The sequence below is a fragment of the Eptatretus burgeri genome, chromosome 2 (genome assembly GCF_056783735.1).
Source record: "Eptatretus burgeri isolate ZD-2024b chromosome 2, Ebu_testis_v1, whole genome shotgun sequence".
Classification (NCBI taxonomy): Eukaryota; Metazoa; Chordata; class Myxini; order Myxiniformes; family Myxinidae; genus Eptatretus; species Eptatretus burgeri.
In genome coordinates this window covers 42,781,620-42,797,136 of record NC_140962.1, presented here as the reverse complement: position 1 = coordinate 42,797,136, position 15,517 = coordinate 42,781,620, and the positions used below count along the sequence as shown (strand labels likewise).

General features: G+C 42.9%; 1 protein-coding gene across 3 annotated transcripts in view; it reads left to right on the top strand.

Annotated features, from left to right (window-relative positions):
- The window catches only part of SMC4 (structural maintenance of chromosomes 4), a 165,578-nt gene that overhangs the window by 101,490 nt on the left and 48,571 nt on the right, over nucleotides 1-15,517 (top strand). For all 3 annotated transcript variants that reach the window (XM_085869130.1, XM_085869127.1, XM_085869128.1), the window contains 3 exons: nucleotides 4,600-4,761; nucleotides 4,883-5,111; nucleotides 9,371-9,450. In XM_085869130.1, coding sequence (XP_085725256.1) covers nucleotides 4,600-4,761; nucleotides 4,883-5,111; nucleotides 9,371-9,450 — 471 coding nt within the window. The remainder of the gene's footprint in view (nucleotides 1-4,599; nucleotides 4,762-4,882; nucleotides 5,112-9,370; nucleotides 9,451-15,517) is intronic.

The window sequence follows — 15,517 nt, the reverse complement described above, 5'->3', positions numbered from 1 at the left end:
TAAACTTGATTTCAACCAATTTCAACCTTAACTCAAATCAGTCAAGTTTATAATGAACTGACTGATTTGAGTTTAGGAATATAATAAGGCTAACAGATCTCAGTGGTCTTGATTGAATATCCTCTGATAAATATCCTACTCATACTGCAGGACTTAAACAACAACTGAATTGAATGATTGAGACATTCCTGCATGTTTCACTTTGTATTTACCAAATTTAAAGCTCATGGTCTGAGGTGCAGGGTGAAAATACCATTCCTTCGGTGGCCATTTCAATCAAAGATGCCTTCTGCTGGATGAGCGACATCTTTCTTTTGTGCGATTTTGGTCGTGGAACTTCGGTTTTGTGATTGTGATAGTGGATTAAAAAAAGAGAAAAAAAATACTTTCTTTAGGAATTCACAGTTGGGATGTGGTTTGCATCTTGTAAGTATGAAAGCACTTTATGATATCTGTGTCTTGATCAGGCCTTGCGATTTCAAGAATTTGGGCACATTACGAGCGAGCGTCATTACCGAGGGAAAGGGAAGGGGTGATGGCAAGAAGAGAAGTCCTCCACCCTCTGTTGAAAGTGATTATTTGGGTGGTGTTGGGGTGGGGTGACAGTAAAATCATGTTGTATGTGGGAATTTGGGAAGCTACATATACAATCAATTCTCTCTTATACGGAATAGTCAGGACTAAGGGTGTTCTGGATTTATGAGGATGTATCCATTGAATGGATCTTCTGTGACGAAGCTGGATCTCTGAGTCTAAAAAGTGAGACACAGTTCAATCTGTTTGTATATTTATTGTTGTGAATGTCACATATCTGAGAATGATGTGAATAATGCTGATTATACAATCTCACTTTGGAAGTTCATGCCCTCTCATTATCTGTGCATTGGACTCGCTCTTTGCAGCCACTGAGCACGATGTGTATGTGTGAGTCCCTGACCTGGATCAGACTGTAACACGGAATTTTTCGCCTGTTTGGTTCAATCGTCAGGAAAACTGGTAGTCAAGTTTCACCTTCGTATTTGGGGTACTGTATTTCTGTCTCCACTTGGTGCTCTCTTTCTGAAACCTCATGTTAATATTTTTAGAGCAATATTGAATGAAATAAACTCAAGGTATTCGGCGAACATGTTTGGCGTTTCGGGTGATATTGTACCCGGGTTGGCCACAAAACCCAGTCCTGCTCAGTTTGGATTGGCTTTGTTTGTTGATAAAGTCTTTCAACAAACCGCCCTAAGAACACAACGAATTATCCAATTTTCTCTGGATTTCTTTTTGCTTTCGAGTCGAATATTCGAGGGGTTTGAGCGACTGCCAAGAACACCAACAACAAACTCCAAGAGCATAGTTACCTCAGTAAAAATCCACCATTTTCCATTTGGCCATGATTTTTCCAGATAATGCTTTCATTATTTGGCTATCCAGATCAAAGAGGTTCGACTGAATTTCCTTCTTCCAAACGTTTCCACTTGAATTTGTTTTTGACAACATTCGATGTTTTTTTTTTTTTCTTTTGATCAATTTGGGGACACTAATGGGGTGCATTTATTTGATACATAGCTTTAGTCACTGTAGCCAGTAAGTAATGTAAAGGTCTGCAAGATGGTCCAACAACTCAAACGAAGGATACATTTCCTCCACACCATTGTTTTCAATGTTTTCTGCAACAATTTACTGTTTTGCATCATTGGTTTTATCCCATGGCAATACAGCGGTAGAAGCAGCGCAGCACCCTTCAGGTAAGAGCTTCATTAAGAATATTGTTGCGGATTCGCGCCCGCCGGCGTGCGAACGGCCACGTAACTCGAATCGCGGCACGTCGCCCACCGGACGGACAATCCCGTCGTGACCCTCTCGGACTAACGCCGGGAACTAGTCACGGGTGGACCTTTCGGCCTCACCACGATCGTGCCAATCGGCCCCCGCGTGGGATAGGGTTGCTCGCCAAATTCGACCTACCTAAGTACCCACACGGAGGGTAGACCGGGCGATCGCACCTCGTCGCAGGTCGACTTCGGACACGGGCCACTTTAAGCGACCCGTTCCGTACTATCGGGATAACCGAGCGGTGTTATCGTCGGCCTCGACGGTTCGATTAATTATCGGGCGTTTTAGCCCACGACCAACCCTTTACGTGAAGTAAGATGGAGCTTCAATAGAGGAAAAGACGAAGCGAAGCGGGAAAACAGTTCAACATAAAGCACATTTATTTCACGATGAACGGAAAGCACACATATACAATTACACCAAAAGCAAATGTAAAAGGAGAAGAAACACAATATTACACAAAAAGCAAATATAAAAGAGAAACACAATGCAGATCTATTACCGACTACGCGAGCACACGGCAACACTTATGCAGTTTTACTTCACAGACGGCGCCGACAACACATATACCCAAAGCAAAAGAAAAGGACCACCCTCAAGGATGAGGCGGGCCTGGGGCCGAGACCGCGTCGGGCCTACCCGTCTGGTGATGAGCCGCGAAATGGCGCTGGTGCCCCGACTCCGCGGGCCTCGCTGGGACTGCCTGGTATGGGGTGGGGACGGGGCCCCCTTCTCGCACTATCTCAGCGCGGGGGGAAGCAGGAGGGGGTTGTTGATGCTCGGGGGATGGAGGATATCTCCCTGTCTCGGGTCCCGCGACGAGCGTCTCCACCACGACCTCGGTCGCGCCGCCGGCCTCTCCCTCCGCAGCTCCCCGACTCCGACACGAGCACCCCCTCGACCGCCTTCGCTGCCGCCACCTCTCCACAGCTCCGTCCTCTTCACTCTGACTACTACCACTTCTTCCCAGCTCCACCGACAACTCCCAACTGCGAACTCTTAACTCTGACTACTACCACTTCTTCCCAGCTCCACCGACAACTCTTGACTGCGAACTCTTAACTCTGACTACTACCACTTCTTCCCAGCTCCACCGACAACTCCCCGACTGGCGAACGCGGTCGTTTATATCCCCCGTGGCCTCGCTCCTTTACCTTCGACCCTTTACCTCCGACCCTTCACCTCTAACTGGCTCCCCATTGGACCGAGGAAAAGTGGGCGTGAATGCTTTTTGATCCATGAATTTGCATATAGCGACCACACTCCAACGTACCTGGAGGCGGGGCCAAATCGCCCCACGCTCACCGATAGGACGGAACAGAAGTGGGCGTGAGTCGTTTTTGATCCGTTTTCTTCGGAAAGGCCGGCGCTTTTGCACCCCTGCTCGGTGCGCGCCCTGCACGAGTCCAGTATCGGTGCCCACAAGCGGCGTGGGAATGACGGTGATGCGATGGTTGCGAGGGCGAGTTGTGACGGTAAAGGTCGTGGCTGTTGTTGTGAAGCGGCGTTGCGGTTGGTGGTTGTTGTGTGATGGCTGTTGAGACGTGGTTGGTGGTGGTAGTAATGGCGGCTGGTCCAAAATAAAGATAGTAAAAGAAAAACGGCTATCTAAAAGGGTCGCAGCCCGCATAAATGACATTTATTCCCTCTAAACAACGGGTTTGGGCCTAACTACACATATACTTACAGAGATATCTCACCTAAGGGACCTGAATGGTGGTTTGCGAATTTCGTCAACCACAACAATATATCCTCCTTTTGTTTCCTAATGATTCGAAGCTTGGACACACGTTTTGCAGTTTGTCCACCATCTTCATTGCTGTCGCAATCATTAACCAAAATAGATATTTTTGCATGCACTGATGCAGAAAAAATGCTCACCAATCACCCAATTGGTGAGCTGTTTTTTTTTTTTTTTTTTTTTTTTTTTTCTTTGTCGATATGAAATTATCTCTAAGTAAACACCTTGCACACGGAGAAACTTTTCCTTCCTGTCATTGCAGTGGCTCCAGCAAATTTTGAATTAACAAGGACATGAGGATCCAAACTTTTTTTTTCTTTAACCGTGCACATGTTTTTGAGGAAAGCACAAAGATGACTTTTTGAAAGACTTTTTAATTTTTTGGTGTGTGGGGTTGGGAAGGGTTGTATAACAAAGGCGACACATCTGTAACTGTTTAATTGGTTCTGCCTCTCCTCTCCCTTATTAATTTTGATTTATTAGATTTACTGACACTCGTTTCACCACATACCATGTCGACCTTTCCCGATCCGATTTACCATCCTCTGTGTTGCAGTTTCTCAGCCAGGGTGCACTGGGCGGTTTGCCATCCCTCTCCCAGCAATAGTTCGGGCAGGAATTTGTTCATGGTGCTGATAGCTCGCTTGCTCTTCACGAGCACACTGTGAGATCTTTAACATCCACCAACCCATTTAACGTCCATCCAAGGGACGACACACACATTGACGAATCGCCCTTCCTCTGAAACACCAGGATGACGGTTTATAGCTGGTTTGGGATACAAACCCAGGCTAGAAAACTTGGAGGCAAAAGTGGAATAGATATTTTACAATGTTCTTATTTCATCTAATAGTGTTGTACATTTATTCACAAGTGGTTTACTACTCTTGGTGTTTTTTGTTTTTTTTACATTGCTCCATATTTTCCTTTTTGTTTTCATATAAAGATGGAGACTGGCTCTGTGGAAGAAATTGGCTCTTGGTTCTGTTTGAGATGCATCATTCATTTGGGAACTTTGTTAAACCTTTCAACAGGGTGACCTCGGTGCTATTGATGCAAAATATGACGTGGCGATATCGTCCTGTTGCCACCAACTGGATTGGATTGTTGTGGACACTATGGACACGGCACAAGCCTGTGTTACCTTTCTCAAGAACAACAACATCGGGCTGGCAACATTCATCGGTCTTGATAAGGTACAAACATGTTTAGAATTGTTCTGTAACTCAGAAGAGACTCAATCACAAGTTGAGGCCACTATAACTGCTTTAACCTGCATCGTTTTCATTTATTTTTATTTATTTTTTAACCACTCAGATGCAAGTATGGACTGAGACGAGCCAAAAGGTAGTAAATATCCCCAAGGGTGTGTCTCGCCTGTACGATTTGGTGACAGTGCGAGAACCAGCTGTGATGCCTGCCTTTTACTTTGCACTGCGAAACACACTTGTGGCTGACGATCTAACGCAGGCAACACGTGTTGCTTTTGGGGGCGATATTCGGTGGCGCGTGGTCACTCTACAGGGTCAACTCATTGAAACTTATGGTAAGTTGATGCAATTAATCACTAATTGGTGCAATTGTTTCCAATAGGATCCTCAACATGATCAAAGGATGCAAACACAAGTTTCATTTCCAAAAACAAAAAGTGACTTTTGGTTCTCGTTCATAATGATGTGGCTCCTCTTTCTCCACGGCCTTTGAAGTCATTTGAAAGATGAGGCATTATCGATAAAAGTTCCGTCAAAGCATCGTCGCATTATATGATTTATTTATTTAATTGCTCTACACCTATTCCCTTTCCCTTTTTGTGCTTCTTTTCTGGGGCACAAACATTGCCCATTTGAGGCCTGGTCCTCTCATCTGAATTTTTATTTTCATCTATTTTCCCTTTTTTGCTGTTCTGTTTCCCCCTCACCCCTGCCCTCCAATCCTTTTTCTATTCTTTAGCTTCTTTTTTTTTACATTGTATCCTTCTTTATCTCCTTTGTCTCCCCTCTTTTCTTCCTCCCTTTCACTCCTGCCTTTCTTTCTTTTGTTTTCTTGTATGCAAAATCTCGGCTCATGGAAGAGTGAGGTGATGGTAAGCAAAACGTCAACACACGGTTATGGCAGCGGAGCATCGGGGATGCAACAGCAATGGGTGAACAATCATAAAAAGAGGGGGGGGGCGAATTGGTTTGTGTGAATGCATCCTTCAACTTATTTCCATTGTGAAAGACTGTCTCATTGTCAGCTATTACACTGCAAACTGCTCTATCGGTCAGCTTGCAGAATTAAGAAGCCTTTGAGACAATGCCAGCACCCACCCCCTCCCCCCACCACCTTCCCGTCCTCATTTTCTCATTTTGAGGAAGCAAAGCACGGATGCATTTCCGCTTGACTTGCCATCTGCACAGTGTGATTTCTTTCTTTTTTTTTTCTTTCTAAATTAGCACTGAAGAAGTAAAGTCCGCTTTCCCACATCCATTGCCAACTTCACATAAAGGGTTCTTACAATCCCCGACGTGTTTTTGTTCATAAATTGGGTTGCAAAGATCTTTGCAAAGAAGGATGCAAGGCAAATTCAAGCTTTTTTTTTCAAGATTCAAGACTCAAGCGTTTTGAATTCAAACTGGAATAAACACTGGATTTCATGAAAATGGACAAATATTTACAAAGGACAATAATTCAGATGTCATAACAATCGTGAAATATGTTAAACCTAATGTCGAGGCGCCTCTACACACAGACTAAAATACAGACAAGGGGAAACGAAATGAAAGAAAATCCTTCCTTTATTCTGGCACTGAGCTTGGTCCAGAGATGGTCTTTGTGGAGCTTTGAATCGAGGCGTTTGTCCTGCACGTTTAGACGTGCGCAAATTGGCGCTGAACTGCTCTCTCGCAGCGAGAACGTTCGTCAGGCAATTTGTGAGCAGTATTGAACACCAAGGCTTAGAGACCCCGCGCGGCCTCTTCGTGCGTCGATCTTCCTCACTGACCTGCCGCTCTCAGAATGGTGCCGTCCCCTTCGGGTGACATACATGAGGCTTCGAGACCCGTCTCACACGGCCAGCCAAGAGTCGGCCAGTATATCGCTTTATCACACGAGCCAAATCACCAGCACGAATACGTGAATCGTGCCGTTGTCTTCATGCGTCAAAGGAAAGCCAGCTGTAAAGCCCTGTTCTCACAGGCCATCTCCGAGCTAGGTTCTCTCTGGACTGCGTGCATCCCTCATTCCTTGCTTCGAGTTACTTCACCGTCCTCTCTGATCGCTTGCTTCCTACACCCTTCTCTTATTCCTGCGACTCATGTCACGCCCATCAATCATCAGCCTCGGGGGCATGACTTCGCCCGCTGTCACCCTTGGAGGTGCCGCTTCTTCCTGCTTGTCATGCAGCTCGGTTGTAATGGTTAATTGTTGGTTTGTAAGACAAAAACATCGGGAAAAGTCACGGAGGGGGGGGGGGTGGCAATTACATACTGGTGGAACTTATCCTTCATCCCTCTCTAATTAACACCCCACCACCCCCCCCCCCATGTGGTGACACGTAATACTTAAGCTCACCGTTTCCTGACTTGATTACATCGGGATGTCTCCTACACATCCATCGACAACACAACTCCGGATGTCTCCCACATGTCCACTGACTAAACAACTCAAAAGAAACTCTATTCAATCCTAACTGTCCTATTAAATTCCCCCTCCGACCCCCACAACCGTAACAATATTTTCTCACTGTTTTGGTCAAGTTTATTTTGAGTTCTGTTCAAAGTGGATGAGGATTGGCTTTGCATTTTGGGATACTTTCTATTTGTCATTTCAATCACATTGTAGATAATGGAGGGATATTGTAAGCAGCTCCGTCCGTCATGCTAGCTCCTCCGAAAGACCTAAACGGTTGTACAGAAATTTACCTAACTTTGTGGTGATGATCACATAGCAAGAAGGTGCGAGAGCAGTATCGTTTTTTTTTTTTTTTTTCCCCGCCCCCTGGGGTGGGGGTCCAAATGTCACAAATCCAAAAATGCAATTATGGACACATTCCTCCGCTGACTAAGTCACCGGAGGCATTCTTTTTTGGCTTGTCCGTCTGTCCGTCCATGACAGGTGTTTGTTATCATGATAACTTAAGAACGGCAAAAGGCATCTTCATCAAACTTGGTACAAGTACGTATAATGATGCAAAGATGAACCGATTAGACTTTGGGGTCAAGAGGTCAATGGTCGTAGGTCATGTAAGGTAAAAATACTGTTACTATCCTAACTTGTGAACCAGTGATTGGATTTTCACCAAATTTGATACAAGTATGTATCATGATATAAAGATGAACTGATTCGATTTCGGCATCAGGGTCAGAGGTCATATCGGGTAAAAATGTGATACTTGAGAACAGCTGAAGGGATTTAAATCAAACTTGGAACAATAATTATGAGTAATGATGTTGGCGAAGGCATATCGGTCAACGTCGAAGTGTGCTGTTCTCGTTAAATGTTTTAAATGAAATTTTGTACATGCAATCAACATTGAGGGACACATGAAATATGAAGCAATATTTTGGGATTTGACACCCGGTTCATGCCGCAGGCTTAGGGTCACAGAAGTCGGGATTTGGGGGGGGGGGTGGCCACAGGAGTCGGGATCTTGGGCGAGAAGGGGGGGTTCACAGTGAATATGTTGAACTTGAAGATACTTTTGGCTGTTGAGCCTGCTCAGATTTTGCCAAAATGGTCTTCCACGGAAATTAAAAAATTGTTTTCATTTCTATCATTATCTAATCAAGCACAGTCACCAATTTTGAGACGCATTTGCCCTTTTGATTCTTGGCCTACGTCTATCTGAAATGTTGGTGATGACATCTTGTATGTCAGTAATGAGCAAAAACCTGACTTGAGTATCATATCAAATATTGATTAAATGATGTAATCTGTGGTGTGACTCTATTGAGGGTTTTTTTTCTTTTCTTTTCCTTTTTTCTATAATGGTGATTATGGAAGAGCAAGGTTAAATTGACAGTGGGGTAGTGGGGCAACAATTGACCACAACCAGCAAGGTGATAACTGGAGACACACATGCACACACACTGAAATAGGCAAGTAGTTGGGCTAATTGAGGGTAATAAAGATCATGGGTGAGGAAGGGATTGACAAGAGATGGAGGTGCACTGCCTGCTTTTGAATCCCTGTAGGGAAGAGTGAGATAGAACTGCCTCTTGAAGGTGGTTCCATCGACGGGAGAAGCATAGAACAAAGGAGTTGAGGTGTCCATTTTAGAAGTTTAACGAGGAGGGGTTACTGGTTAGTGGAAGCGCATGTGCATCATGGATTTGCTGGTTAGGGTTGGATGACGAAATGATTAGATTTTGGTGAAAATCCGAATCTGTATTTGGATCTGAATACTGCAAAATTTGAAGTGATTCCTCACCATTGAGAGATGGGGCCAAAAACGATATGAATCACTTATTTCAAAAAGTTATGGACAGATTCGGATGTGTTTTTTTTTGCCCCTTCTGTCATGAGTGCTTCAAACTTACATTGATGACCGCCTTGGGCATCGGTCACATGGAGAACTTTTTGTCTAGTCCGATATACATGCTTTTGAACATTTCCTGTGGTTATCACGTACCCTTTTTTTTCAATGAAACGAAGCTGAACGATAGCTCAGGCCCGTGCATGGCTTAGAAGTTTCCCCGAACCATATGGTTCTTAATTATATGAAGTCTTATTGTGATACTGCTCAGTTCAGAGAAAGCTTTTGCACTCTGTGTAAATGTTTTTTACAAGATTATTTTATCCAACTTTCTTTGTCCTCCCTCATAGGTACTATGAGTGGTGGTGGTCGACAGGTGATGAAAGGCAAGATGGGCTCAGCACTCGTTTGTGAAGTTGATCAAGGAGAGGTATGATTTTAATTGCTTATTTCATATGCATTTAAAGCAACTGCTGGTCACACGTAAAAAAGAAAATTGTTATATACCAACTCTCAGCTCATGGAAGAGGAAGGAGATGGGTGGGGAGGGAGAAAAGTTATTGTCAGTTGGGAAACAGGTGGATATATGAAGCAAGGGAATGTTGAGTTATGTGGGGTTAATATGGATAAAAGATAGTGATTGGGATTGGGGGGGGAGGGGTGGAAGGTGAGGGGTTGGTCACATGAGATGGTGTACCACTCAGTTGAAGACCAAGAGGCCTTTGGAGGAATTGTGGGCTGAATCACCTCTGGAGGGTGGTTTCACAAACAGGGTGTGAGGATGGAGAGGAAAGAGTGGAAATGTGCAATGAGCCTGGCTTTTGCGAGTTTAACCAGGTGGGCGCTACTTGTAGAATATGTGCATCCTAGAGGAGCTGGTAGGGCCGTTGGGCTGAGAGGGCAGAAGAAGAAAGAGGAGAGGCAGTGGAAGAAAGGCCACAAAACCTGTCCATGATTTGAGAGCATCAGGTCTCCTGCTTCTGCTTCATCGTGGAAGATGTGAACAATGTTGAGAGCTTTTAATTGTATTACAGCCAACGTTGCAGCTCGTATATTGCAGCCAACGTGGCGGAATCTCAACACCGATGAGGCAGGTCACATGACCTGCGATCCACTGGTGTATTCATCCATCCATCCATTGGGACCATACTCTGTGCAGAGCGTTGGTGCTGCTTAAGCGGTCTTCTTGGCTGTTGGACACAATCCTGGAAGGGTCGCCACTCCGACACGGTATACCAGCATGCTGGCACTCATTTTGCCGACCTCGGAAGGATGACAGGTCGAGTTTAACCCCACCTGATATCAATTCAACAGCTGAGTGGGATTTAAACTCAGGACTCTAGGATCTCAAGCCTGCCACACTGGTGTATCATCTGACTGCAAACCCAACAATAGGCATACTTCTTTATAAGAACGGCACTCAGTAGAGCACATACCTCCGCCTGGCTGAACCGTTTACGTTTTATATTCCACTGATTGGTCGGATCTGCATCTCGACCTGAACCGAAATATAATCTGCTTGTTATTGTCACCTACCCAACTCTTCCACCAAGTTTTGTCATAATCCATCCATAACTTTTTGAAATATCGTGCTTTATTGTTTTTGGCCTTTCTCTCAATGGTGAAGAATCACTTGTAAAATTTAAAATTCTCGTATCCGGATCCTCCCAAAAATGTCATCAATTCGTCCTTTTCATCCGTATCCGTCCACAACTTTTTGAGATATTCTGCACACAGACAGACAGAGAGGGGTGAAAACATAACCTCCTTCGTCTTTGTTGGTGGACGTAATAACACCAATGATAATCGCATAATATTAATACTCATACAATAATATCCCCTCCCCCCAAGGAATTATTCCTCCTTCGACTTACTGCATGCTAACGTGTATAAATCGCTTATCGTGGAATTTTGTGGGGCACCCCCACTAGAAGTAAAAAAAACCCTAACAAAAAAACAAACCTAACCCTAACAAAAAAAAAAAAAAAATGTATATATATATGCACATACACAAACACAAACACGTATGATTACCTTTTTAGACAGTCGCTACTGCTAGTTAACACCAAACTGAAAGTTATGAAACCCGACGTTCTTGAGGCATATACTTATCGGTAACCCCACAGAATAACCGACCTGAGCCTAAATTATTGTAATGTGTATATGCCCCAGAGAGGATAATAACATGACTATTCCTGCTGCTCCTGAAGAGATTGGGTGTATTACTTGTGATAATGATCCCTTGCAAAGCAAGTGGCATTTTCGAATAATTTCAATTATCTGTAAGGCTTGAGTTGTGAATGTGACATTGTAATTACCCTCGCCGAAGGAGAGGGTATTGCATTTGGGTCTGTTTGTCTGTCTGTCCGCCCAGAACTTTTGTGTTTTTCTCTGCAACCTCTTGTCCGATCGAGACAAAATTTTCACCATTGGTGCGACTACTCGTGTGGAATGTTTTAATGATAATTATGATGTCTTAGGTAACGTGATGTGGCAGCCATGTTGGAAAAACCGAAAAACTTTGGACTTCTGTATCTCTGAAACAGCACCAAGGAAAAAATTGAAACTTGGAACATAGCAAGTACTCCTCATGGGTAATGAGAGTGATATTTTTTTAATGACGTCATAGGTACCTTCATTATGACGTCATTGCAGAAGTATAATGCCTTATCCGATCAGTATGAAAATTTTTGAGGGTGATCTTGGGATAAAATGGTCCACAAATGTTTTTTTGATGACTTCATCGGTCATGTGATTTGGTAGCCATGTTTTAAAAAAAAAAAATCTTCAAAAATCTTCTCTGAAATGGCTGAAGCATTCATCACTGTCAGCATTTATAAAGTGGCAGTTCTAATTATGTCTCCTTAATTATGTAACACACCAGTTAGTACACAAACGGCACACAAAATACACCACACAAAACTACACAAACGCCACGTAACGCACCACACAAAAGTCCTGGTGAGGGTCTGCACTCTCAGATTGCTGTTTTTCTTGTTTGTTTTTCAATGTGCAAGTGCACAAATAAATACTCTTTTCATTGATGACACTAAATGGAACTTAGGGTTTTTGGAAACGGAAAAGGCAGCTTTTTGAAATTTATTGGTTCACGAGTCAGTAAGTGACCACTGTATTGTGTCTGTCTGTCTGTCTGTCCCGAGCATAGCTCCGTTGGTTTTGATCCGGTACTGATAAAATTTGGGTGGGAGGTTTATATCATGATCTTGTTGTGTTTTCCTGAGAATGGCCTTGCTGCGCCCATTATGGGCGGTGCCACGCCCAAAAAACATGTGTTTTTAGGGGGTAGCCGATTTCAAGTTGCATCTTCTCCGAGGGGGTTTGTCGAATCTGGCAGGGGTTTCGTTCGGTATTTGGTTAGCCCAATGGCACCTGCATCACCCCACGGAGCTCGATTTTTTTTTTTTTTTTTTTTTTTTTTTTTTTCATTTTCGTCACAAGGTCACGAACTTAGAAAATATCAAAAAAATCAAATTGGGCATCAAGCTCCTCGGGTTTTCAACTGTTTCAAATGAAAGTTGGTATGCAAGTAGTGCTCTTCGAGTACTACAACTTTAATAATTTACGTTTTTCCCGATTCCCGCCAGTTTGCCCGTGGCATCCCCTCGAAGGTCAAAAAATAAAAAGGCGAACCGTGTACATTGCTCGTGAACCATCGCCTTCTCCAGACTTGTTATTATTAGGGTACCCTGTGAGTACAGGGTACCCTATTGTTTTTCTTATGTTTATTATTAGGGCTTCAAGCAAGTGCTGAAGCCCTATTGAATTCGTTAGTATTATTAGGGCTTCAAGCAAGTGCTGAAGCCCTATTGAATTCGTTAGTATTATTAGGGTACCCTGTGAGTACAGGGTACCCTATTGTTTTCCTTCTGTTTATTATTATTATTATTATTATTACGCATTATTATTATTATTATTATTTTTCCGCCGGCATTTTGCACCCTTTTTCGCTTTAAAAATCATTTTCTCTGGAACACTAAGTCCGATCGACAGAAAATTTTCACCATAGTATGTATCTTTTTTGATAGCACAATCACGTTATAATTATGACGTCATTGGTCACGTGGTACGGTCGCCATCTTGAAAAAAGCGATAAACTTTGGACATCTGTATCTCGGAAACCGTGCAATGGAAAATTTTTTCGTTTGATACATTTTACTAAGCTCCCTATGGGGAACACGTGTGATTTTTCGTGACGTCATAGGTGAAGCGATATACCGGTGAAAATTCGTCAAGTAGAACGCCATATAGGAAAAATCTGAAAAATTCTGAGCGTCATCTACACCAAAATTCATCGTCAAAAATGTTTTTTTGACGTCATCGATGACGTAATTCGGCCGCCATCTTGTTTTTTAGTGTTTTTTAAAAAATCTTCTTCTCCAGAACGGCTGTGCAGATTGCGGCGAAACTTAACACGCACATTCTCCCTGAGGTCCTCTTTCAAGTTTGTTAATTTGTTGTTGATACGTCACATGGTTTGGCGGCCATCTTGAAAAAACCCTAAAACCTTCAAACATCTTCTTCTCCAGAAGCGCTGGTCCAATGAAGGCGAGATTTCAGAACTATATTCGTGAAATGCATGCGATACAAGTTTGTTAATTTCGAAGTGATAGGTCACGTGGTTTGGCCGCCATGTTGGATTTAAGAAAAATATTAAATAATGTTTTCTCTGGAATTTCAGAAGCCATCGAAGCGAAAATTTGCAAGTGCCTTCCTCCCTCAGGTCTGCATACATGGTAAAAAAATTTTACCTCAGAAGTCACATGGTTTGGCGGCCATCTTGGATAGAAAAATAGACCTTATCCGATTTACACGAAACTTCACACAGTTGTTCGGGTCGACGAGGGAAAGCAGAATTTAAATTTATGATATCATAGGTCACAAGGTTCGGCAGCCATCTTGGATTGAAAATGAATAAATTTTAAAAATCTTCTTCTCCAGAAGGGCAAGACAGATGAAGACGAAACTTCACACATATATTCCCCATGAGGTCCTTTCTCAAGTTTGTTAATTTGTTCTTGATCGGTCACATGGTTTGGCGGCCATCTTGAAAAAAACCCGAAAACCTTCAAACATCTTCTCCAGAAGCGTTGGCCCAATGAAGGGGAGATTTCAGAACTATATTCGGGACAGGAAGGCGATATAAGTTTGTTAATTTCGAATTGATAAGTCACATGGTTTGGCCGCCATCTTGGATTTAAGAAAAATATTAAATAATGTTTTCTCTGGAACCGCTTAACCTAACGAATCGAAAGTTTGCAATTATCATCTACCGTCGTGTATACACGCGTGGTAAAAATTATGATGTCACACGTCGCATGGTTTGGCGGCCATCTTGGATAGAAAAACGCACCTTTACCGATTAACACGAAACTTCATAAACGTGTTCCAATACCCAGTAGGAAGCAGAATCTAAATTTGTGATGTCATAGGTCACATGGTTCGTCAGCCATCTTGGATTGAAAATGAATAAATTTTTAAAATCTTCTTCTCCAGAAAGGCAAAACAGATTAAGCCGAAACTTCACACATATATTCCCCATGAGGTCCTTTCTCAACTTTGTTAATTTGTTCTTGATTGGTCACATGGTTTGGCGGCCATCTTGAATTTACCTTAAAACCTTCAAACATCTTCTTCTCCAGAACACCTGATCTGATCAAGGGGAAACTTCACACCCCTATTGCACATGAGTAGGGAATACAAGTTTGTTAATTTCTAATTGATAGGTCACATGGTTTGGCAGCCATGTTGAATTTAAGAAAAATATTAAATAATGTTTTCTCTGGAACTGCTTAACCTATCGAAGCGAAAATTTGCGTCTGTCATCGTCCATGATATCTGCATACATGGTAAAAATTATGAGGTCACAAGTCACATGGTTTGGCCGCCATCTTAGATTGAAGGATAAATATTAATTCATGTTTACTCTGGAACCACTACTTCTATATATGCGAAACTTCATATTTATAATTTAGGCTACATGTGAAACAAAAGTTTAAAATTTCAACCTGATCGGCCGTGTGGTTTGGCAGCCAGAATTATTTAATTATTTGAATCTGGTCGCCAGTAATAACGAAATTGAACGTTTTGTGCTGCCTGGTTCGTAACTCGTCTGTTCCGCGCTGTCTCGAAGCAGGCCTGTGTTTGTATCACCATTAAATAATGTTTTCTCTGGCACCGCTTATCCTGTCAATGCAAAACTTTGCGACTGATTTAAGTCTCATGTTGTATCAGTTGTGTCAAAGGCACTTCTGGGTACCCGGTCATCACTGCCAGCAGTTATAAAGTGGCAGTTCTAGTTATTATTATTATTAACGGCGTTTTTATGTTCTACTGACCGATTTTGTGGCGGATCTGGAGGGAAAACTGTCGGATGAAATTCAACGAAACTTTACAGGATTATTACTCACCACCTGAAGTTTATACTATGAAACATTTGATGACGTAGGTCACGTGGTATGGCGGCCATATTGGATTTT